This window comes from Eumetopias jubatus, unplaced genomic scaffold (genome assembly GCF_037043125.1).
Source record: "Eumetopias jubatus isolate StellerSeaLion01/CBP00866 unplaced genomic scaffold, mEumJub1_p1.0 scaffold_2, whole genome shotgun sequence".
Lineage (NCBI taxonomy): Eukaryota > Metazoa > Chordata > Mammalia > Carnivora > Otariidae > Eumetopias > Eumetopias jubatus.
Genome location: NW_028274808.1, coordinates 141687144 through 141712192, shown reverse-complemented (window position 1 = coordinate 141712192; position 25049 = coordinate 141687144). Strand labels below are relative to the sequence as shown.

General features: G+C 37.6%; 1 protein-coding gene and 1 non-coding gene across 2 annotated transcripts in view; both read right to left on the bottom strand.

The window, feature by feature from the left end:
* The window catches only part of CCDC158 (coiled-coil domain containing 158), a 92065-nt gene that overhangs the window by 35618 nt on the left and 31398 nt on the right, over nt 1-25049 (bottom strand). Inside the window, exons 12-17 of the mRNA XM_028100695.1 lie at nt 23230-23419; nt 21114-21266; nt 18916-19028; nt 16767-16925; nt 15721-15813; nt 14772-14897 (exon numbers count right to left, since the gene is read on the bottom strand). Of these exons, the coding sequence (XP_027956496.1) occupies nt 14772-14897; nt 15721-15813; nt 16767-16925; nt 18916-19028; nt 21114-21266; nt 23230-23419 (834 nt within the window). The remainder of the gene's footprint in view (nt 1-14771; nt 14898-15720; nt 15814-16766; nt 16926-18915; nt 19029-21113; nt 21267-23229; nt 23420-25049) is intronic.
* LOC148164904 (U6 spliceosomal RNA) lies at nt 20344-20451 on the bottom strand. The gene has a single exon (XR_015767815.1). It is a non-coding gene; the product is annotated as a U6 spliceosomal RNA (small nuclear RNA).

Sequence of the window (25049 nt, the reverse complement as noted above, 5' to 3'; positions counted from 1 at the left end):
TGATCAAGAGTGGCCATTATGCCACAACCTCCCCATTATTCCACTTTACCATTTTATATGCAAAATTGGTAGTTTGTTTTTGCTTTTATATGTCGTTATTATTTGTTTATAAATGAATTTGCACATTTTTTCATGTTTATTGGATACTGGCCTTTATTTATGAATTTTGTATCTACAAAATTTTTATCTTCAGTATACTTTTCTTTTAGAGTATATATTGTTTTCTTCCAAATATGTAAAATCTCTTTATATGATAGATAGTAGCCTTTTATCTATTCAAAATATTTTTTAGTTTGTGATTTCCTTTTAGTTTTGTTTATGGTGGTTTGTGATTTTTGTGAGTCATAGTCAGTATTAGTTTTATTTAGTCAAAATCATCAATCTTTTGTACAACTTGCCATACTTATATTGATTCATTTTTAATACACCGCTATTTAATTCATATGGAAATATTTTGATTTACAATGTGAGTGAAGTACTTCTTAAAATTAGAAAATAGCTGGGAACATTGTGTATGTACGACTCTTTTCTGGCTGGTAAAGAAATAACTAAACTTAGTGCCTCCTGAAGTTACCGGACCCCACTAAAGAATCGTGCTCTCCCCCGACTCCAATCTTTTGACCCTTAGGATACACATTAAGGCTATTTCTAGAGGATATACATTTTCAGGTTGAAACTTCCACAAGCTTTTGGTTTCAAGGGAAGAATATAAGTTTATACTCTTCAGTTAAACTTAAGGTTTATTTTGTGATTAGGTTAGTTTCCTATTACATTTTGACTCTTGAAAACATTTTATGTTATACTTGTTGCCAAAATGATTCCTAAATTATATCTCTAATGCACCTCCATCTTCTCCAAATATGGTTCTCTCTAATGGCCTTGAGTCCATTACAGGCAAATGTATGAGTTATGATGTAAGATAAGTAATGTCTAAGGAGACTATGTGCTTCTGAACTGGTCCTAGCTCCATTCTCCAAAGATAGAAGATAAATGGAAAAGCTAAAAATAAAAGCTTGATCTCATTCAGTTTGAATTAGACTATTCTATTTTGAGAATGTCTGACCAAATCTATCTCTTATACTTGTATTTCTGTTAGAAGACTATAATAAAAGTGGAATATGAATATACTACTTAGAATATAAATATATTATTTACATTGTATACGAGAATGGGTGAGTAGGAAACAAGACAAAAATAAAGTGTGCTAAAAATCTTGCCCACATTGTGGATACTTTGGTGGCAAAGATCAAGCATAGCTAATACACATTCCATATAGTACATGTGCATGGATTCTGATATACAAATAAAACAAATTATATTATCCTGAAAATATTTTATTTTTATATGCAAAGTGGCCTTTATCTGAAACATTAAAATTCTTATGTAAAGATACCAAATACATGTGTGTTTTTGTATGTATGTGTATGTATATATGCATGTATGAAATGCAATATTGATTCAGACAGATAATCTATTTACATCATCAACTATTTAAATTTTTTTTTATAAACAGCATTCAGCAGTGTATTGTAGAGAAGCAGTACAGAATAATGGTTAAGAACACAGGATCTAGACTCAGGCTGCCTTGGTTAAGTCTTGGCATAACTGTGTTTTTGGCATGTGAACTCTATGTAAGTCCCTTAGCTTTTCCAAGCCTCAGTTTCTTCATCTGTAAAATATGTATGGTAAGAGCACTTACTTTATGTGGACAGTTGTGAGGAATAAATCAGATAATCTACAGAAAGTACTTTGAACAGTACCTGGTGTTCGGTATATATCAGCTACCATTACAATTACTGAACAGGCAGACTAGAATTTAGCAAGATAAATGAAAGGCCAATGCAGAACGATGCAAATGGTAATATTCCACTTCTGAACATGATACTTCGATTTATCATCACTCTATCTACTCTACCCAACTGAAAGGACACTAAAGGAATTAATAAAGATAGAGAGGAAAAAAGAGATAACATTAGATGAGTAAGGATAATGAAATTTTAGGAGATGGAAAGCAGATGCATAATTTGTAACTGATTAAGCAGAACAAAGAAAGCTGAAAAATAGCTGCACAGAAGCAGCCGACAAGAGGCGAGCGTTCCAGACAGGGTCAGGAACTGGAGGCCTCCTGTACTTCTGGGGCACCTGGGTGGCTCAGTCATTAAGCGTCTGCCTTCGGCTCAGGTCCTGATCCCAGGGTCCTGGGATCGAGCCCCGCATCGGGCTCCCTGCTCCGCGGGAAGCCTGCTTCTCCCTCTCCCACTCCCCCTGCTTGTGTTCCCTCTCTCACTGTGTCTCTTTCTGTCAGATAAATAAATAAAATCTTAAAAAAAAAAAAAAAAAAGAAGCGAGCTGCTCGGCATGAGAGCGTTCCAAAGAGGCTCAGGAACTGGAGGCCTCCTGTACTTCTGAAGGCCAAGATAGGAGAAAGAGCGGCAAAATGGGAGGATTGGCTAAAAGTCTATGGGAGAAGCTGTTAGAAATCCAGATGCTCTCCCCACATAGTCAGGTAATCACTCATTCTTTTCCCCTAGATGAATTTAGAGGCTTAATTTCTGCATGACGTTGAACCACAGGACTTCAGGCTCCAAAGGGACATGTGGCATAGCAAGAGTAAGGCTGCGAACTGAAAACATGAGCATTGAGATTGTATAGCTAGACAGGCACCCCAGACTCCCCCACCCAACCCACCTCTCAGAATACTGGCAGGTGAATTACACCTATAAGTCAGTGATAAGAGAATCCTTCTGTAGGAGAACTCACAGGACCAAGAAAAAAGACCTCCAAGTAATTTTGGGGTACCTCAAACAATACCTAACCATCTACTGGTTGACAAATCCTGTCAACCTTACAAAGACCTTTTAAGCAGCTTTTTAGGGCCTCAATCTTAAATATGAATGAAGAGCCAATGACCACTAAACATCAAAGGAAAATCTTTAACATGAATGACAGATATCAAAACAAACAGAAAAAATGAATTTGAAAAAACATCAATGATTCAGGTGACAGGAAGAACTGAAGTTATCTTTAAACAGAAATGAGAAAGTATTGTATCACAAAAGAGCATAAAACTATATAAAGAGAGGGACGCCTGGGTGGCTCAGTTGGTTAAGTGTCTGCCTTCAGCTCAGGTCATGATCCCAGGGCCCTGGGATCAAGTCCCGCATTGGGGCTCCTTGCTCAGCAGGGAGCCTGCTTCTCCCTCTCCTCTGCCTGCTGCTCCCCCTGCTTGTGCTCTCTCTCTCTCTCTCTCTCTGACAAATAAATAAAATCTTAAAAAAAACTATATAAAGAGAAAAGGGCTCCTGGAAATTTATATATATATATATACACACACATATATGATATCAGAAAAAAATTTCAACTGATGTTTAGAAGACAGAGTTGAGGAAATTTCCTAAAAGGTGGGAATAAAAGACAAGGAGATGAACGCAGAAGTCAGAATTAAAGATAACCAGAGAGATCCAACTCTCTAGTTAGGTGACTAACAGGAATTCGAAAAAGAACTGAGAAAAATGGAGGGAGAAAATGATCAAATAAATGATACAAGAAAATTTCTGAGAACAAAAGAATGCAAGAGCCTGCTAAGTACCCAGCACAATGAAAAGAAAAAGACCTCCAGCAGGGATCATCTTGAAATGAATCTATGAGGGATAAAGACCCTACAAACTTTAAGAAAAAGAACAAAAACAAGTCACAGGCAAAGACCCTGGAGTCAAAATGACACTACAGCAACAAAACTTTGAGTATCAATCACATGGTATTTTCAGACATGAAAAGCTTTAAAACACTTAAAGGAGGAAATACACCCTTTCATAGTTAGCCTCTGCATCATATGCTCCACCAAAAGAAAGAAAGAAACCAAGAAAGGGAATTAAAACTAAAAAACCGAAAAAGGGTGAAGGGAATTCTCAGGATTGTGACAGAAGGTAAATCCAAGAAGGCAACTACGTGGCAAGCCTAGAGAGCGAACATTCCAGATCAGAACAGGAATACGGAGGTCTCTGGAAGGATGATGCATAACACATGAATATATGAACAAGGAATTGATAAAATATCTGTTTACTCTGCTTATATTAAAAGGAATTTTACAATCATTTTTCAGAGAATGTTTGAGGGATAATTAGTTCTAGATATCTAGAAAACAAACCAAAATAAAACAAGATAATTATTAAATTTAAGGGCAAAAAGGAAATATAGTCACAGTTCACTGTACAGTTCAGTTAGAGAACAATGTTTACATTGTCAATAATCTGAACAATGCAACTTAACCAAATGTATGATATGATTATATAAGAGGGAATATGCAGGGAAAAGAAAGGTGTATATGTGTGCATGTATGTGTGGTTAAAAGAGGTAAATTTTTATATTCTATATTATAGATTTATAGTTAATATCTAAAACTGTATGGGCAAAGAGTAACAGTAGAAGAGTTCTTTTTCCAGTAATGGTAGAACAATCCTTCTGTTCAGAAATTCAGTAGAAAAGTATACACATAAAATTTTTAAGTCTGCCTGACATTAGAGAGCTATCAACATAGTAAAGAATATGGGCCAAAGTCTGGAACAAAAGAATCCAGAAAAGGGAGGCATTTAAAGCCATTTTCTCTAGAAGTATTCATCAATTCTAAAAGAACTAGCTGAGAGGCTGGGAAGATGAGATCAGCTTTTGGCAGAATCAAGATGCTAGAGGGATAAAAACTGGAATTCTAGCCAAGAGGTGGAAGATAAAGCAACTGCTAAACCTCAGGCTTCAGGATAAGAGCCTTAGACTGAATCATCTCAATCCTCAAATGAATTAAGGTGATGTGGGATTGTTAGTGCTTTTACTTTAGCTCCCAGCCAGAAGCTAATGTAAGTCCTCTGTGAAGGAAAAATAATGTCACCTAGAAACCAAAATTATCTAATTTTTCATAGTCAATGTCCAGAACTCAATTATTTAGAAAGGAAGCAAACAAAAAATGAGCTAAAGACCTTAACAAGCACTTCAACCAAAGAAGATATATAGATGTCAAATAAGCATATAAAAAGATGTTCGAGAGCATATGCCATTAGAATAATGTCAATCAAAACAAGACACTATTATGCTCCTATTAGAATGGCCAAAATCCAGAACACAGACAACACCAAATACTGGCCAGGATGTGGAGCATCAGGAACTCTCATTTATTGCTGGTGGAAATGCAAAATGGTGCAGCCACTGTGGAATACAATTCAGCAGTTTCTTACAAAACTAAACATACTATTATCATATGACCAGTAATCACGCTCCTTGATACCCAAAGGAGCTGAAAATGTAGGTCCACACAAAAATCTGCACATGAATGTCTATAGGAACTTTATTCATAATTACAAAAACTTGGAAGCAACCAAGATGCCCTTCAGTAGGTGAATGAATAAACAAACTGTGGTACATCCAGACAATGGAATATTACTCAGCATTAAGATGAGCTATCAAGCCATGGAAAGACATGGAGGAAACTTCAGTGCATATTATTGAGTGAAAGAAGTCAATCTTAAAGAGCTTCATACTGTATGATTCCTACTATATGACATTCTGGAAAAGGCAAAACTGTGGAGACAGTAAAAAGATCAGTGGTTGCCGGTGTGGAAGTGAGTGGGAGGGATAAATAAGAAGAGCTTGGGTTTTGAGGGCAGTAAAAATACTTCATATAACAATGGATATTATGTCATTATACATTTGCCCAAGTCCATAAAATACACAACACCATGAGTGAACCTCAACATAAACCATGGACTTTGAGTAATATTATGTCAATGTAGATCCATCCTTGGTAGCAAACATACCATTCCAGTGAGAGATGTTGATAATGGGGAGGCTGTACACAAGTGGGGAAATCTCTCTGTACCTTTCTCTCAATTTTGTTGTGAACCTAAAACTAAAAAAAAAAAAAAAAATGGGGGGAAAAAAGCAAAAAGACTGGACAACATGACTGAAAACCGAGAGAAACAATGGTCACAGGCCCATAAGGGATTAGATAATGGAGTTATCACATACCAATTAAAAAAAATAATGTTTTAATTGTACCAGAAGGAAATAAGAGAATGGGACAGAAATAATAATTGAGAAGGTAAGGGATAAAAATTTTCTAAAATTAATGAAAGATATCAATCCAGACATCTACTAAGATCAGTGAATCTCAAGAAAGATAAATACAAAGACCACACCTAGGCACATCACAGTCAAATTGCTATAAACTGAAACAATGAGAAAGTCCTAAAAGTGGTCAGAGAGGGGCGCCTGGGTGACTCAGTTGGTTAAGTGTCTAAGTCTTGATTTTGGCTTAGGTCATGATCTCAGGGTTGTGGGATCGAGCCCCAGGGCTTGCTACAAGCTCAGCGCTGAGTCTGCTTGTCCCTCACCCTCTGCTCCTCCCCCTGCTTGCACTCTCTCTCTCTCTCTCACATAAATAAGCAAAATTTTAAAAATTACCTCCAAAAGTGCAATAGGAAGACTTAAAACTGACTTACCAGTAGAAACAATAGAATCCAGAATACAATGTTTTACAATGAATTCAATTCATTCACCCATTAGACAAATATTTATTGAGTATCTACTGTATGCTAGACACTGTTATAGGTACTTTGGGATGACATCAATGAACAAAACGAAGAATGTATGTTACTTTTATTGTATAAAATGATATAGTAAACATTTTTAAGAGAAGAAATTGTACAAAGCATGCTTGACAGTCTGTTTAGGAAATATAGTTCATTTTTGCTGTTAGAATTATTTAAAATTTTGATTCAATAGACATGACTTGTACTTTCTCAGTGATGAATGAGATTCTTTATAATCAAGGAGAGTTTATTTTTGCTCAATTAGACAAATCTCCTAGGCTGGCTTTTGGGTAATAAAAAGTCATGTAATTTTAGAACTGATGTTTCTAGATGACCCTAGATGTCATCTAGTCCAGACTCTTCATTAGAGATGAAAAGAGCAAGGCACAATATATTTGGCTTTCCAAGGTTACAAAAGTAGTGAGAGACACACCAATGACTTCTGATTATTTTGGGAGGGTGGTTTAATTTAATTTTTATCAATGTAACATGTCCATAATTTTAAAGATAATTGTATAACACTTAAAACCAAAAAGCAGCAGTCTCTTGCTCTTTCTTTGCCCACCTCCAAATTCCAGTCTCCAGAGAGAACTATGTTTAACGTCTAATATTATCATTCTGTTGTTTGATAGGATGTTTTCTTATTTGTTGTGTGACAGCTTGTTCAGTGCACATATCTGAAGTGTGTGAGAGAAGTCCTTTTCCACTCTTAGTCATTTCACAGTACATGCCTTCATTTAAAAGCACAGGTGGGATAACCACAGATCACTGGTGATCCTCTTGATATACTATTAACTAATGAAATTGATTTTTATGTTATTTATGGGGTAAATTTTATTTCTTTGGAGTTGGGGCTGAATATTGGTTGCAGGGGATTAGTGGTTCCATAAATATATATCTTCAGAGGAGACAAAGCCTGAATTTTTCATTGCACATGTTTTCCCCTGAGCTTTAAAAGTATAAAAAATTAAAACTAAAATTTTCCAAAGTCTCTAAAGTTTTAACTAAAGGGAATAAAAACATGTTATGATTACTAAAATTTTATGATTATAGATAAATTCATTCATGAAGAAACAATATACAGCAAATCATTTTCATCTTGGTAGAATATTAAATATACCACTAATTTGCCTTTGGCATTTGAAGTGATGCTTATTTTAGCCATCTCAACATTCGCTTTGTAATCTGGAAATGCTTGTGATGGAAAACACTGAATATAAGACTATTAAATAATATACTTTACAATTATTATTGGTGGGTTGGAAGATGGCGGTGGAATAGGAGGATCCTAGGCTCGCCTCATCCCACAAATACAAGATAACTATCAAATCATCCTAAATACCCCAGAAATTGACCTGAAGACTGGCAGAACAAATTCCACAACTAAAGGTAGAGAAGAGACCACATTTAAAAAAGCAGAAAATCTAGAGACATGGTTTAAGAGACAAATGGATCCTGGCCACAGCAGGAGGGAGGGAAAAGGGTGAGTGACAGACTTACACAAAGGGGAGTGCACAGGTAAAATGAATCCCCATAGCAATTGGCTTGAAAAGCAAAAGGGGCAGAATTTTGTGACTTCTAGCAACTAGTGGGGCTTAAAGTCTGGAGTTTTAAAGATCAATGGGCTTGGCTGGGCTAGAGACCAGAGGGCACTGCGCTGCTCTTGGAGAGACGGCAGGCAAACCACCTATGGACACACAGAATGGAAACAGTGGTCTGAAGAACACCTGGGCCATACAGTGGGGATGTCATCTGCTCATCTTAGAGTGTGTCCCAGAGACAGCATCCACAGAGAGGACCCTCTGAGAACAAAGGAACTGGCTGGTGCCATTTCCTTTCCCTACCCCTCAACATAAGCACAGGGCCACCTGTGGGAACCAACTCAGTACCAACACTTGTTACCTAACTTGCTTACACCAAGCCCATCACCCTCCCCTCCACATTCCAGTGTAACCACCTCTCCTAGTCATGCTTGCTTCAATCCTGGTGTGGTGGGAAACCTCCCCCAGAATACCAGCCCCAAACACTACTCACACAGTGTCTCCCAACATGGGAGTTTTGTGGAGCCTTGGTTCCGGCGGTGGTGGCAACAAGTCTCATTTCACAAATAGACCAGAGCACACCTAGTTAATACTCGCCACATTCACATTAGACCAAATATTACCCACAATAGGAAAAGAGAACCTCTGCAGATGACTGGCCTGAAGGATAAAGTGGCTGGGACAAAACAGCAGAGCACACACAGGACACATTGAAGATACTTCGGGAAGCACCAGGACCTGGGGGAGTGTGGATACTACAAGGTAGGGCACTACAGGGACCTCTTCTTCATAAGGCCATTACCCTCAAGAACATGAGACATAGCTGACTTTCCTAATGTACAGAAATAGGCACAGAGACTTAGACAAAATGAGAAGACAGACAAATTTATCCCAAATGAAAGAACAGGACAAGACTTATCCAAAAATCTAAGCAAAACAGATACGTCTCATGCCTGATGGAGTATTTAAAGCAATGATCATAAGGATACTCACTGTACTTGAGACAAGAGTGGAAGACGTGAGTGAGACTCTTAACCCAGAGATAAGGAATAACATACCAGAGATAAAAGGTATAACAAAGAAAATGAGAAACACCCTTAATGGAATGAACAGCAGGGTGGAAGAAGCAAAGAAAAGAATAAGTGACCTAGAAGACAGGGTAATGGAAAGTAATCAAGTTGAACAAAAGAGAGAAAAAATAATTATGTAAAATGAGAATAGACTTAGGGAACTCAGCAACTGCATCAAATGCAATAACATTCATATTATAGGAGTCCTAGAAGAAGGAGACAGAGAAAAGGGGACAGAAAATTTATTTGAAGAAATAATAGCTGAAAACTTCCCTAATCTTGGGAAAGAGATATCCAGAGCCAGGAGGCGCAGAGAACTCCCATAAAAATTTACGAAAGCAGATCCACACCAAGACATACTGTAATTAAACTGGCAATATAGTAATAAAAGGAAAAATCTTAAAAGCAGCAAGACAAAAGTAGTCCTTAACTTACAAGGGAAAACCCATAAAGCTAGCTGGACATTTCTCAACAGAAACTTGGCAAGCCAGAAGGGAGTGGCATGATATATTCAAAGTGCTGAATGGGAAAACTGTGGAGCCAAGGATACTCTATCCAGCAAGGCTATCATTCAGAATAGAGGAGAGATAAAGTGTTTCCCAGACACACAAAAACTAAAGGAGTTCATGAGCAGCAAACCAGTCCTGCAAGAAATATTAAAGGGGGTCTTTGAGTGGGGAGAAGAGACCAAAAATAACAGTATAATGGTAGGAAACACAAAAGCAGTAAAAATGAATATTTCTGTAGAAAACCAGTCATAGGACTCACAAAATAAAAGGATGTAAAATATAACAACATACACCTAAAATATGGGGCGGAGGGGAATAAAGAATGGGTTCAAACTTAAACGACCATCAACTTAATATAGACTGTTATATGCAAAAGAGGTTATATACAAACCTGATGGTAACCATGTACCAAAAAATACTAATAAATATGCAAAGAATAAAGAGAAACAAATCCAAATATATTACTAAAGAAAACCAGCAAACCATGAAAGAAAGACAAGAGAGAATCAGAGCAAATCTTCAGGAACAACCACAAAACAAATAATAAAATGATAATAAATACATATCTACCAATAATTACATTGAATGTAAATGGACTAAATGCTCCAAACAAAAGACAAGGTGACAGAATGGATTAAAAAAACAAGACCTATCTATATGCGGCCTAGAGGAGACTCATTTTAGACCTAAAGACACCTGCAGATTGAAAAGTGAGGGTATGGAGAAATACCTATCATGCAAGTGGATGTCAAAAGAAAGCTGGAGTAGCAATACTTATTATCAGACAAAACAGATTACATTCATTCATTCATTCGTTCATTCATTTATTAGAGAGAGAGAGAGGAAAAAGCAAGCATGAGTGGGGGGGGAGGGGCAGAGGGAAAAGGAGAGAGGGAATCCCAAGCAGGCTCCATGCCCAGCATGGAGTACGATGTGGGGCCCAACCCCATGACCCTGAGATCATGACTCAAGCTGAAATCAAGAGTCAGACACTCAACTGTCTGAGCCACCCAGGCGCCCTGGAAAAAATGGACTTTAAAACAAAGACTATAACAAGAGACAAAGGGCACTATATAATAATAAAGGGCACTATATAATAATAAAGGGGACAATCCAACAAGAAGATTTAACAATTGTAAATATTTATGCACCCAACAGAGAAGCAGCCAAATACATAAAACAGTTAATAACAAACATAAAGGAACTAACCGATTAGTAGGGGACTTTACAACCCATTTACATCAATAGACAGATCATTCAAACAGAAATCAACAAGGAAACAATGGCTTTGAATGACACACTGGAACAGATGGATTTAACAGATATATTCAGAACATTCCATCCTAAAATAGCAGAATACACATTCTTTTCAAGGGCACATGGAACATTCTTCAGAATAGATTACATATTAGGCCTCAAAACAAGCCTCAACAAATTCAAGAAGATTGAAGTCATACCATGCACATTTTCTGACCACAACACTATGAAACAGGAAGTCAAGCACAAGAAAAAATTTGGAAAGACCACAAACACATGGAGGTTAAATAACATGCTACTAAACAATGACTGAGTCAACCAGGAAATCAAAGAAGAAATAAAGAAGTACATGGAAACAAAATGAAAATGAAAACACAATGGTCAAAAACCCTTTGGGATGCAGCAAAAGCAGTTCTAAGAGGGAAGTTTATAGCAATACAGGCCTACCACAATGAGCAAGAAAAATTCAAACAAACAACTTCATTTTACACCTAGAGGAGCTAGAAAAAGAACAACAAACAAAGCCTAAAGCCAGAAAGAAGGAAAAAAATAAAGATTAGAGCAGAAATAAATGACATAGAAACTAAAAAAACAATACAGCAGATCAATGAAACCAGGAGCTGGTTCTTTGAAAAAAAAAATGATTAAAACTGATAAATCTCTAGCCAGACTTATCAAGAAAAAAAGAGAAAGCACTCAAATAATTGAATCACAAATGAAAGAGGAGAAATAACAACCAACACCACGGAAATACAAACAATTATAAGAGAATATTATGAAAAACTATATGCCAACAAATTGGACAACATAGAAGAAATGGATAAATCCCTAGAAATATATAATCTACCATAACTGTAACAGGAAGAAATAGAAAATTTGAACAAACTGATAACCAGCAAAGAAATTAAATCAGTAATCAAAAAACTCCCAACAAATAAAAGCTCAGGACCAGATGCTTCACAGGTAAATTCTACCAAACATTTAAAGAAAAGTTAATCTGTTCTTCTCAAACTACTCCAAAAAATAGAAAAGGAAAACTTCTAAATTCATTCTATGAGGCCAGCATTACCCTGATACCAAAGCCAGATAAATACATCACTAAAAAAGAGAACTACAGGCCAATATCTCTGAGGAACATAGATGCAAAATCCTCAACAAAATACTAGCAAACCAAACCCAACAATACATTAAAAAAATCATTCACCATGATCAAGTAGGATTTATTCCTGGGTTGCCAGGGTGGTTCAACATTCACAAGTCAATAACCATGATACATCATATCAATAAGAGAAAGGATGAGAACCATACAATCATTTAAAAAATGTAAGAAAAGCATTTGACAAAGTACAATATGCCTTCATGATAAAAACCCTCAATACAGTAGATTTAGAGGGAACATACCTCAACATAATAAAGGTTGTAGATGAAAGACCCAGAATTAACATCATCCTTAATGGGGAAAAACTGAGTGCTTTTCTTCTATGGTTAGGAACAAGACAAGGATATCTACTCTCACCACTTCTATTCAACATAGTATTGGAAGTCTTTGACTTCCACAGCAACCAGACAGCAAAAAGAAATAAAAGGCCTCCAAATCAGTAAGAAGGAAGTACAACTTTGACCATTTGCAGATATGATACTATATATAGAAAACCTGAAAGATTCCACCAAAAGACTGCTAGAACCGACAAGCGAATTCAGTAAATTTTCAGTATACAAAAATCAATGCTCATAAATCTGTTGCATTTCTAAACATCAATAATGAAGCAGCAGAAAATGAAATTTAGAAAACAATCTCATTTATAGTTGCACCAAAAATAACAAGATACCTAGGAATAAACCTAACCAAAGAGGTGAAAGGAACTTTTGCTCTGAAAACTATAAAATACTGATGAAAGAAATTGAAGACAACACAAAGAAACAGAAATTCCATGCTCATGATTGGAAGAAATTAATACTATTAAAATATCTGTACTACCCAAAGCAGTCTACACATTTAATGCAATCCCTTTCAAAATACCAACAGCATTTTTTTTCACAGAACTAGAATGAACAATCCTAAAATTTGTATGGCACCACAAAACCCCAAATAGTCAAAGCAATCCTGAAAAAGAAAAGCTGGAGGCATCGTAATTCTGGCATTCATGTTATATTACAAAGCTGTTGTGATCAAAACAGTATGGTATTGGCACAAAAATAGGCACATAGATCAATGGAACAGAATAGAAAGCCCAGAAATAAACCCACAACTATATGGTCAATTAATCTTCGACAAAGCAGGAAAGAATATCCAGTGGGAAAAAGACAGTCTCTTCAACCAGCGGTGTTGGGAAAACTGAACAGCAGCGTACAAAAGAAAGAAGCTGGACCACTTTCTTATACCATACACAAAAATAAACACAAAATGGATTAAAGACCTAAATGTGGGAGCTGAAGCCATAAAAATCCTAGAAGAGAACATAGGCAGTAACTTCTTTAACATCGGCCGAAGCAACTTTTTTCTAGATATGTCTCCTGAGGCAAGGGAAACAAAAGCAAAGATAAATTATCAGGGCTACGTCAAAATAAAAAGCTTCTGAACAGCGAAGGAAACAATCAACAAAACTAAAAGGCAACCTACTGAGTGGGAGAAGATACTTGCAAATGACATATCTAATAAAGGGTTAGTGTCCAAAATATATAAAGAACTTATACAACTCAACACCCCAAAACCAAATAATCCAATGAAAAAAACAGGCAGAAGATATGAACAGATATTTCTCCAAAGAAGACATCCAAATGGCCAACAGACACATGAAAAAATGCCTAACATCACTCATCATCAGGGAAATATAAATCAAAACGATGAGATATCACCTCACACCTGTCAGAATGGCTAAAATCAATCAACAACACAAGAAACGACAGGTGTTGGTGAGGATATGGAGAGAAAGGAACACTTGTACACAGCTGGTGGGAATGCAAACTGCTGCAGCCACTGTGGAAAACAGTATGGAGGATCCTCAAAAAGTTAAAAATAGAACTACCTTATTATCCAACAATTGCACTATTAGGTATTTACCTAAAGAATACAAGAGCACTAATTCAAAGGGATACATGCACCCCTATGTTTATAGCAGCATTATTTACAATAGCCAAGAAATGGAAGCAGCCCAGATGGCCATCGATTGATGTATGGATAAAGAAGATGTGGTGTATATACACAATGGGATACGACTCAGCCACAAAAAGAATGAAATCTTGCCATTTGCAACGATATGGATGGAGCTAGAGTATAATGCTAAGTGAAAATCAGTCAAAGACAAATACCATATGATTTCACTCCTATGTGCAATTTAAGAAACAAAATAAATGAGCAAAGGGAGAAAAAGAGAGATCAAGAAACAAACCCTTAACTATAGAGAACAAACTGATGTCTACCAGGGTTGGGGGGGTGGAGATGGGTTAAATAGGTGATGGGGATTAAGGAGGTCACTTGTGATGAGCACCAGGTGATATATGGAAGTGCTGAATCACTATATTGTACACCTGAAACTAATAGAACACTGTATGTTAACACACTGGAATTAAAATGAAAACTTAAAAAAAAAACAAGTATTGTTAACATTAATCCCACTGACCATTTCATCTGTCTTCCCCAGAGGAAACACCAAATAATGAAGTAAACATTTTCACTCATCTGGTCTGTATAAATCTAAAATCTAGGAATTGAAAATGTCATAACTACAGATGTATTTTTCAATAAAGTTCTTCTCAATTTAAAATTATTTGCATATTAGGTCATTTGCCTCAGGGATTATGAGGCTAGTTGCTTACATGAGACAGGAAGCTGGCTGTGGACTGGGATGACGGTACATTAGAATGAGAACGCACGGCTGAGGATGGCTGTAGAAGGCGAGGCTTCACAGAAGTATTTGAAGTGTATCCAGGGCCCTGAAGTTCCTAGAAAGCAATACAGAGGGAAGCAAAAACAATTGTTGACCTACACCTAGAATTGTGAAATCAAGTGTATTTTGCAAACATAATCTCAGTCTCAGGTGTTGAACGTCTACAAGGTCAGAAACCAAAGTATCAAGCAAGATGCTTCTAAGTTACTCTTTGAAGACGAAGCATATGCTTAGGAAGATGCCTTCACACTGCTAATTGTAAAAAGCATTTGAAGCGTGAAAACACCTTGGATGGTGGGCCAGTAAACTGGTTTCTAATTTTGGCAGACTCCACCATAGTTCTGGCTAACTACCGAGAAAGATCCTCTACAACTATGAGTGCTCTAGCCTGTGAAAGTATCTATTATTAAGACTTTAATGAATGTCTGAAGCTTTAAAATATACTTGCAACATAGACATATATTTCAATGGAAAATGTACCGTTTTTAAAGAACACATGTTTCTGTCTTGCAGATTAAATCATTTTTGCTATTCTCCAAACAAGCTACACATGCTTGCATGTCGGGGCTTTGCACTTGCTTGACCCCCTTCTGTATATATACAGTTCTTCTTTCAGGTAGCCTCAAGGCATTCCTGAAGAAGGTGTTTGCCTTTCTTATCATAAACTTAATACAAAGTACGGTGCTTCAATTTGTTACCATAGGAAAAGGATAGGTACAGAATGTAAGGATGTTTATACAGATTCTATAATTGCTAGTATCAGATAATGTTGAAAGTACACTTGAATGTATCTAAGGAACAGGAAGAAAATATATAAGTATATCAAAGAATGGCATTATTTTTTGCTCAAACTATGATGAAAAAAAAAAAGACCTCACTTTTACATCCAAAGTGTGTTGAAGTTTTAGGCGCACAGATTCTTGTTCCTGACGCTGTATGATATCTTGACATTCTGCAAACTGCAAAGATGCCTACGATCAAGCAACCACATGTGGTTTATCCTCCATTCTCTATACAATTTTATTTTATTAATCTATAAATACCAAGTTGCCATCTCTTCAAGGGAACTTCCCCCACTCTCAGCACACTAACTTGCATTTACCTATTAATTTATTTTATTCAGTAAACTTAGAACAATTGGAGGCCATCTTTATTCTCTGTGTCCCCAGCATCTACACAGCATTTAGTACGTGAAGGGCATTCAAGAGAATGAAGAAGCTAAGGATGAAATGAGCACATAGCTTTAGCAATATAAGAAAAATATACAGAGAAATAACAACTGAAATTCATTGAGTCAGTATCTCATGTTTTAAAATCAAAGTTGACATAGGAGGGATCACAGGTCATTTTACCTAACCATAAAGGCTCTGATTTCTTAAGAATCAAGGACTAGCCTGGGTACATTTTTAGCCTTCCAGAGTTCTCGGGTGACAAGAAGGATTTATTCCTCTATGATAAATGGCAGTTACAAATCCAGGGTTATTAATCCTTCTCATTCTTTAAGCTGTGTTTTCTGCCTGCATTTTCTGGACCCCAACAAATGTCAGACAGTAGGATTATGCTATCATTTTACTGATATCATTAACAGACTGTATTCTACCTAGTGTCCAAGTCATTCTGTGGCAGTAAGTTAGACTGAAGACATTTTAATTTATTCAGTCCACCAAGGACATCAGGAGCATCTGACATCTATCTTACCGCTCCTGTGACTATATTAGCCTGAAAAAGAGAATTTTGTAAAATGTATGCATTATAACTATGTTTTAAAGCTTGGAAGAGCCTTCTCTATAGGATGCGGTTTTTCTTTGTGCCGGGTGATTGTGATGTAATGGAGATTTGGTTCCTATCAACATGGAGCTTTTATTCAAAACAAGTCTACTTCATAGCTATCTAGCTGATAATTACACTTTTGGTTAATAACTACCTTATCAAGAGCAACTTCCATATTAGCAACCTTTTCTTTCAAACGGTGTTCCTGGGATCTCAGGACCTCCAGCTCTCCAGCCATCTTGTTTTTTTCTGTTGCAACCGTACTCAGTTCCTGGCTCAATTTATTCTTCTCTTCTTTTAGAAAATGTTTTTCCTATAATTATAAAGGAAAAAAATATCAGAAGTAATATGCTGACGTAGATGCTCAGACGTGATGGAAATATGAAACTTTATAAAGACCTGAACTATAGTTTAATTCATATGTCATTTAATTGCTTTTGAGTTGGAGCTGGGAGCTATTAGAATTGTTACCACGTACTCTTTTATTTTTATCACTACTGGTATTATTACTTCTTCTTAGGCTTATTAAATCTTGATAAAACCTACAAAACATGTAATAACTATGTTGCATAAAAAGAGATGGCATTATGGTGAATTGAGATTGAGTAATCATACACTAAATTTTATTGAAATTTGTTTAAGATGACAAAAGAGATTTAAAGAAGATGGCTTTATTTGGAAGCTTTGTGGGCTTCTATTTTGTTTCAAGGTTGAGTATTCATTTCATAAAGGCCTACTGCAGACCCTAAAAAGATGGGACACACAGTTCCTGCCCTCAAGGTCCAGTGATAAGAATGAGCTTATTGATATACTCCTGGAGAGTCTTCAGTATTCAACAAAATTTCATTAAAATTTGTTCACGTTCCTTTAAAAAAGCATCATGAGACAGGGAGACAAAAAGAAATGCATACTAGTCAAGTTACCTCAACTTACTGAGTCTGTATTTCTTTATAAATTTCTTTCTTCAAGAAAATGTTTAATGTAAAAAAGGTAGATGGTATTGCCACTGTAATAAAGTTTTTGGATGGAAATAATTGTTTTTTCTTTCTGATTAGACAGAAAAGGCTTCAGAAAGAAAGATTAATTTTACAAGTTGTCTCCTTTCTGTTCGAAGGGAACGTCCATGGGTTTTGATACATCCCTTCCTCTGGGTGGGGACAGGCACCTGTGATGACAGCAGGCAGTGACCCCTTATGCCCCAAGAGTCCCCAGGGAGAATGAGTATAAGCACTGCTTTACACCCCAAATGGGCAAATAATGGAAGAAGGGAAAGAAAAAAACAAATTTAGGATAAGAGAAAAGGAGGGAAGAAAAAAATAGGAAAGAACCCAAAAACGGAAATAACTAAGTCCATATGATGAGGGGTGTGCACAAACACATGCATTTGTCCATACTCGGGACTGTTCAGCCTCACTCTAAAGGATGTCAGCAGCTCTTTTGGGGTACGGGGAGAGCAGTTAACTTGAACTGCACCTGTCTTCTGCGCAAGCTCATTACTGCCTCACCTCCGTTACAGTCAGTTCTGATGTAATAACTTCTTTTGAAAATTGTTCCAAAGTGACTGTGTATCAGGGAACATCTGAGCACAAAACCGATTTCACACTTGTTATGTACAGTTTCATTTATACTAAGTCAACACAAAACTGTGCCCAGCTAAACAGAGCTGTGTAGGAATACACAAAAAGCATACATGCACACTCTTCAAACACCCATCTACCACTACCTCAGTTTACCTTGTTTTAGGAGTCACATCCACGCACATCTGGTGTTACAGAAAACCCCCCTTCTGCCCCCTTATAATACCTCACAAGCTGCAACCCTCTGATGCACACTTCCACAAGGAAACTTCAGGTCTTTTTCAAGTTAAAGGACAATATTTATTGTAGTATTTATGTATTCTTCACCATTTAACATGTGACATGTGTAAAACTGCTACCATTTTCATTCCGTTCCTATTTTTTGTATGTCACTGATGAAATCTGTTAGTGGGGCACTCCTAATCCCACTGTTCTCAGCACCCCCGGGGCTTGTACTGCACAGTTTGGCAGAGCACAGTGACTTTAAGAACACACACGTCACATAAAATCATTTCCTGTCTCTACCAGGAATGTCCTTTTGCCCATTTTCTGCATTTAAAATACTAGCTCTTTCAAGATCCTACTCAAATGTTCCTTCAGAAGCTTTTCCCTCATTCTCTTGGTCGGAAATAACCTCATGTCTCTGTTGTAATTTGTAACTCCTCTGTCTTCTCCTATAAAAGAGTGAACAGATTGGCTTCCTCCACTCTCAGGTCAGGGACTCACCTTATTTGCATTTGTCATTGCCTCTTCCAGAAACTGTATCTTGCTCTGAAGGGCATCTATTTGACCTCTTTTAGCTGTGATTTGCTTTTGCATTCCCATTGCCACTTTCATAGCTGGGGGAAAAAAAGGAAGTAAACTGCCTTAGTTTTTAAAATTTCTAAATTTTGAGAGGCTACTATAAACTGATGGTTAAACATTATGAGAAGGCGACAAGATTCTCCAGGGCACTTGGGCAGTTTCAAGAGAGTGATCATGGAGAAAGGTCTTCAGATTTCACAATATTGGGATATAACAATTTTCAGCAATTACTCAGAGATGTTGAGCTGAGATCGATGATGTTTTGATTTCCTTCCTATTGGTATTAATTTCATCGACTATCATAATTTGCCCTATCTCCCATGGTTATAGAATACTGATCAAATTTATACTTGCCCATATAGAAAACATATACATAAACATAGTCATATACTGAAAAACATATGTAGTATTTTTACTAAAATGATTTTCTAGAAATTCATATTTAAAATACCCAAGACATCTCTTATTTGTTTATATGATATCCTATGAACATGTCATAAGTGACTGTGTAAGACATCTATTATTAAGTGATCTTTTTGAAGATTCCGGTGATACTACAAACCATTCAGTTTTTATTCCCATGGTTATTGCATGTGTTTGGCACTCATTACTATTTCAACAGTCATTTTGGCAGCATAAGCATATATATGGAATTATTTTAGTAAAACTAGTGATGGAATGAGAATGTTCAAAGCAGGTAGGAGACACCGAATACTTCAGACATGGCAGGCCATTGAAAAGATCTATGAAGCCAGAGACCCAGTGTTGTTTCCCACAGGTAGCTGAGGAAAGAGGTTTGAAAATGCCATGGCTTTGAGTCAGATCCAGATAGCGCTTAGAGGTTAAAAAGAGAAAATGTACTATTCTTTAGAAACAAACTATCAGAGAGGATGAAAGGTCTGACTTCTTGCTAACAAGATTCAGTTCCTCTAGCGAAGCTGTCAAAACAGGGCTGATTAGGCAGAGCACAGGGCTTTATTAACAGAGCGACAGTCCGACATCATTTGCTCACCAGTCACCACATCCAAGCACTCGGAAAAACTCTGGTCTCATTAAGTGCATCATGGCTGGCCTTCAAAGCTTATTTTCTTAAATCTCTTTTATTTTAAGATAATTTTAATTAATAAAAATAAGCATTTGAATGCAAACACAGGTTTACCTAGTTAATTTAATCACTGTAAGGTGACTGGGGCTGCAGTCGGAATGCCTGGAGGGAACCAAGGAAAGCCCTCTCTCTGGGGGTGGGGGGAGGGAACAGACCCCAAATGGGCCTCCTGAGTGACCTCTCCAAACCCCACCATTTTCTTGGTGTTAGCCAGAAAAGAAAGAGCTGAACCTGCAAGAACTGCACAAAATACAGAATGCTTCAAGAATCTGTGTGTGGCCTTTGGACAAGGGGCCGCAATAATTTTCTCTGAATGGTTCCAATTTTAGTATATGTGCTGCTGAAGCGGGCACAGAAATAAATCTTTTGACATTAAAAAATATTGAGAAATAAAAAATATAGACTTTACTTAGATTAATATTTATTCTTACAGTCAGCTAATATAGCCATACCAACAACAATATGACTAATATAAAACAGCAGATAACCTTCTCTCTCAGAATTAATATGGGCAGCAAGGGGCAAAGGGAACAGGTCTAAGTGGTGACAAGGGACCACTCATCCTGACAGTTGAATTCCCAGGGCTTCATCCCATTTTTATCACAGAGAAAGATCAGGAACTGACAATTAACCAGAAATTTAAGGTTTATGTAGATAATGAACATGTGAAAAATAAGGGGTTGAATGAAAATCATTGGTAATTTGTATTTTTATCAACACTTCCTTAAGAATAATTAATTGGCACTTACAGACATTGAGATCTGTTAGAAATTACTGAAACAGCCACAGGAAAAACTCAGATACTTTAGGGATTATATTAAGCATATGGCATTTTCCCTAAAAAGCCCTGAGTAGAATGACTGCTATCTAACACCCGTCTTTGGTGCCTATCACTGTGTATCTCTCACATCAGGTGGCACCTGAGAGAGGTGGCAGGCGATGTATCAGGTTTGTGTTTTAATAAGTCTAGACCAATGGAATTAAAAACAGAAGAATAAAATCCAGTAAAGCATACCATGACCATCGGATCCTTCCATTGACTTTAATGTATTTCTTGTTTGTTCAAGTTCAGACTGTGCAGATTTTAATTGCATTTTCAGTTTATTTGTAGTAGCTTCCATTTCTTCAGTTTTGTTTCGAAAATTCCTTTTTAAGACTTCATAGTCCTCTGTACCATGTGATAATAATAGATGGTTACTTTTGTCTATCCCATTGTATTAAGTGTATTTTATTTGTAATTAATGATCACAGAATTTCAGAGCTGGAAGAGGCTTCATTTATCTACATCATCAGCTGTTATTGAAATTAGATGTACAGTCACATTTTACTCTCCTTTTACTCTTCACTGATTTTTTCCAGCCAGTGTAATTGGCTCACATGAACTGCATCTTTCTTGGATGGTCATATGCACCACAACAGATCTCACCACCATCTGTAGGTAGGTGAATCTCCAAGACATGATAAGTAACCTGAGGTTGCCATGTGTTCTTTTTATTTCTAGTAATTATTAAAATTCTTGGCGTGTATTCATCATTCTATACAAACACACACACACACACACACACACACCTACTTACATTTTTATATATTTATATATGATAGATTTATATATATAAAGGGAACAAACAGAGCCAAGACCTCTTTGCTGAGATGTAACTATCTACCCAGACATTTCCATGTGCATGTCCCGGCACCACCCACACCAACTGTCTCATACTGGCTATATCTCACCCTCTGGCCCTCAAGCCTGCCCCTCCTAATGGTTTCCCCTCTCAGTTGTTGGTGACCACCGTTCTCCCAATACCACAGACCTAAAACCTGAAGGCCGCATACAACTCCTACAATCACAAAGTACTGTTGTTCAATCATCAAAATACTCTTAAATTTTTTCTCTCATTCTCACTGCCACTGCCTTTGTTCAAGTTTTCATAGGTCCCTGGGGCCATTGCAACACCCTCTTTAACTGGCTGGCCTCTGGCCCTATAGTCTTGCCTTTCTCTATTTACCTGCCGACACTGTCCTTTCAAAATGTAAATTTGATGACAATAATCTCCTACTTAATGTCTTTGCTGGCTCCGTACTGTCTGGCTCTGCCTATCTACTCTGCCTCATTTCTTAGCCCTTGTTCCTTTGAACTTTTACTCACATACTTCTGAGCTTACATTGTTATTTCATGCCTTGTGCTTTTGCCCATAATGTTCTCTCTGCCTGGGTTGCCCTTCCACCTCTTTTTTACCTGCCAAATCCCTTTTCTTCCTTCAAAGTTAGCAGAGGACGTGTGAATCCTATAGGAGACTGATTCTCTACACTCTCCTCCAATTGCACCCAGCACACTGTGCCTCACCCACTTCCTGTGACCCATTCTATAGAGTTCTGGCTCCCAGCTAGCGGGGAACCTGAGTGTTGTGTTTCTAGGGCCTATCTCAGTATCTGGCCTAGTAAATGCTCAGGAATCCTTGACAGTGTGCATGTGCGTGTGCGTGTGTGTGCGTGTAGTAAATGATACCTGCACCACACCAATCGTGAACTAGAACTTATTTTTAAATCTAAAATCTTAATTGATTTTTCGAGAAATCTACACAAGTCTGTTTACACATGTTGCTTCATTATGAAACCTCTAATCAAGCTAACTGACTTAAAGGACTCAAGGTTTCCACTTCCCTCACCCTTTCCTTGAAAACTCAATAAAGAGGGGCACCCAGGTGGCTACGTCAGTTAAGCGTCTGACATTTGGTTTCAGCTCAGGTCATGATCTTGGGGTTGTGAGACTGGAGCCACCTGGTGGGCTCTGTGCTCAGCGGGGAGTCTACTTCTCTCCCTGTGCCTCTCCCCCAAACACACACACACACACACACAAGCTTGCACTCTCTCTCTAAAATAAATAAATAAATCTTTTAAAAAAAACACCTCAGTAAAGAATTTCATGGACTCTGAGGGTTGACTAAAATTAACAGTTAATGAGTACAAGATATGGGAGCTCTCTAAGCAGAAGCAGGATTTTGGGGCAGCATAATTCTCCCTGTTTATGATGTGGGATGAGCGGCCATTTTTTGCAACAGTCCTAGCATCCATGCTGGACTTCACTGACAGTGCTCTGAGTTGTCAGCAGAATCTGAACTGAAGTAACATACCTGTAAGACTGTTTAACTCACTCCTACTAGTTTTCACCTCATTTAATAACTGATCTCTCTCCTGTTTGATGTCCTTCACTGCACGGAGCCGCTCAGAGCCTGCATTGACCAGCTTCACTTTTTCCAGCTCCAGGTCACTTACTCGGGCCTCAAGCTCCCGTATCTTTGCATCTTTTTTATCTTTTAAAATCTAGATATAGGGATAAATACAAAGGACAGAGTAAGAAGTAAAAAAAAAATATGTACAAATACTTATAGTGGACATTGTATTAGTGTCCTCCCTGTGTTTAATATCTTTTCACTATTTCCTAGAATATTAAATTTCTATTTTATTATAAAGCCTCAAGAGTAAATGGGAAAGCAAATGGAATACTTTACCTTTCTTTAACCTTAGATGTCAATTTCTAGTATTGTTTGCAATAACTCATTATTCCTATTCCTACTTTTTTTTTCATTTCAAAGAGGAAGGTACTGAGCACCTACTCTGTGCCAGGCACTATTTTACATGTTTGGACAGAGCAGCAGGGCAGGGACTGGGGTGAGGCAAGTGAGACCCCAGGTGAGCGCCTCCCTGAGTTCTGAGTCCTAGGTGCCTCACTAACCTTACCCCGTCCCAGGCATGAGTAGCAGGAAGCGAGGTCATTGTCCCCAGGGGGCTTACATTCCAGTGAGAGGACACAGACAACAACAAATATTTAATAGTCAGGTAATAATAAGTGACCAAAACAAAGAATAAAAGAAGGTGGGGGGTGGAAGATGAATGCAGGGGAGGGGCTCTGCATGTAAGAGGTCAGTCAGTTGGTATGTAGAAAAGAGCCCAACTGCTATTCTTATTAAAGCCTGCAAGGAGGTTGGCCCTTGGCTGGTGTCTGGGAACTTGGATTTGGGAGGGTTCCCACCACTCCAACTGATAAGAGTAGCTCACTGTATCTAAACCAGTTCTGCAATCAAAATGATTTATGCAGAGTACCTGCTTTCCTTCTGTAAGACTGGAATAGTTGCCAGGCAATGGGTGTCGGTGTGACCAGTCCCCAGTATAAAAACCCTGGGGACTGAATCTCTAATGAGCTTCCTGGTCAGCAACATGTGACATGTACTGTCATAGTTTGTTGCTGGGGGAGTGAAGTATATCCTGCATGACTCTGCAGGAGAGGACTTTTGAAAGCCTGTGCCTAGCTTCCTCCATGTACACTTTCCCTTTGTTGATTTTGCTTTACATTATTTCACTGTAATAAACTATACCCGTGAGCATAACTATATGCTGAGTTCTGAGTCATCCTAGCAAATGGCTGAAACTGCGGGTAGTCCTGGGGACCCTGACCCTCTCTGCTGAGCAGAAACCACAAAGAGGGAAGTAAAGGAGCAAGCCACGTGACAGGCTTGGGGACAGCTCTAGGCATAGCTAATGTGTTCAGGGAACAGCAAGTCCATCAGAATGGCTGGTGGAAACCAGAACATGCTACCCCAAACATGCCTCTTTGGCATTAGGATTATTTTGAGCTGATTATTTTGAGAAATAGCAGACACAGGAGAAGGTCTGAAAACAGAAGGTGCCCTTTAAGGGGTACTTATATTTATAAAGGAAGTCTCCATTTATAAGGATGTCTCCCTCTCTGATGTCTCCCTCCTCTGAAAGGAAGGATGACTCTAAATTATGAGAGAAACTTATCAATGGGGAAAGCATGGCTTAAATCTGCAAAACAAACCTCATTCCTTTATTCATAGTTTTCCTGGTCACCTTCCCATGACTTGCCTCTCCCACATCCTTCTTTCAGCTAAAGATGGTATTTAAGCCTGAATTCTAAGCCACCTCTCTGAGT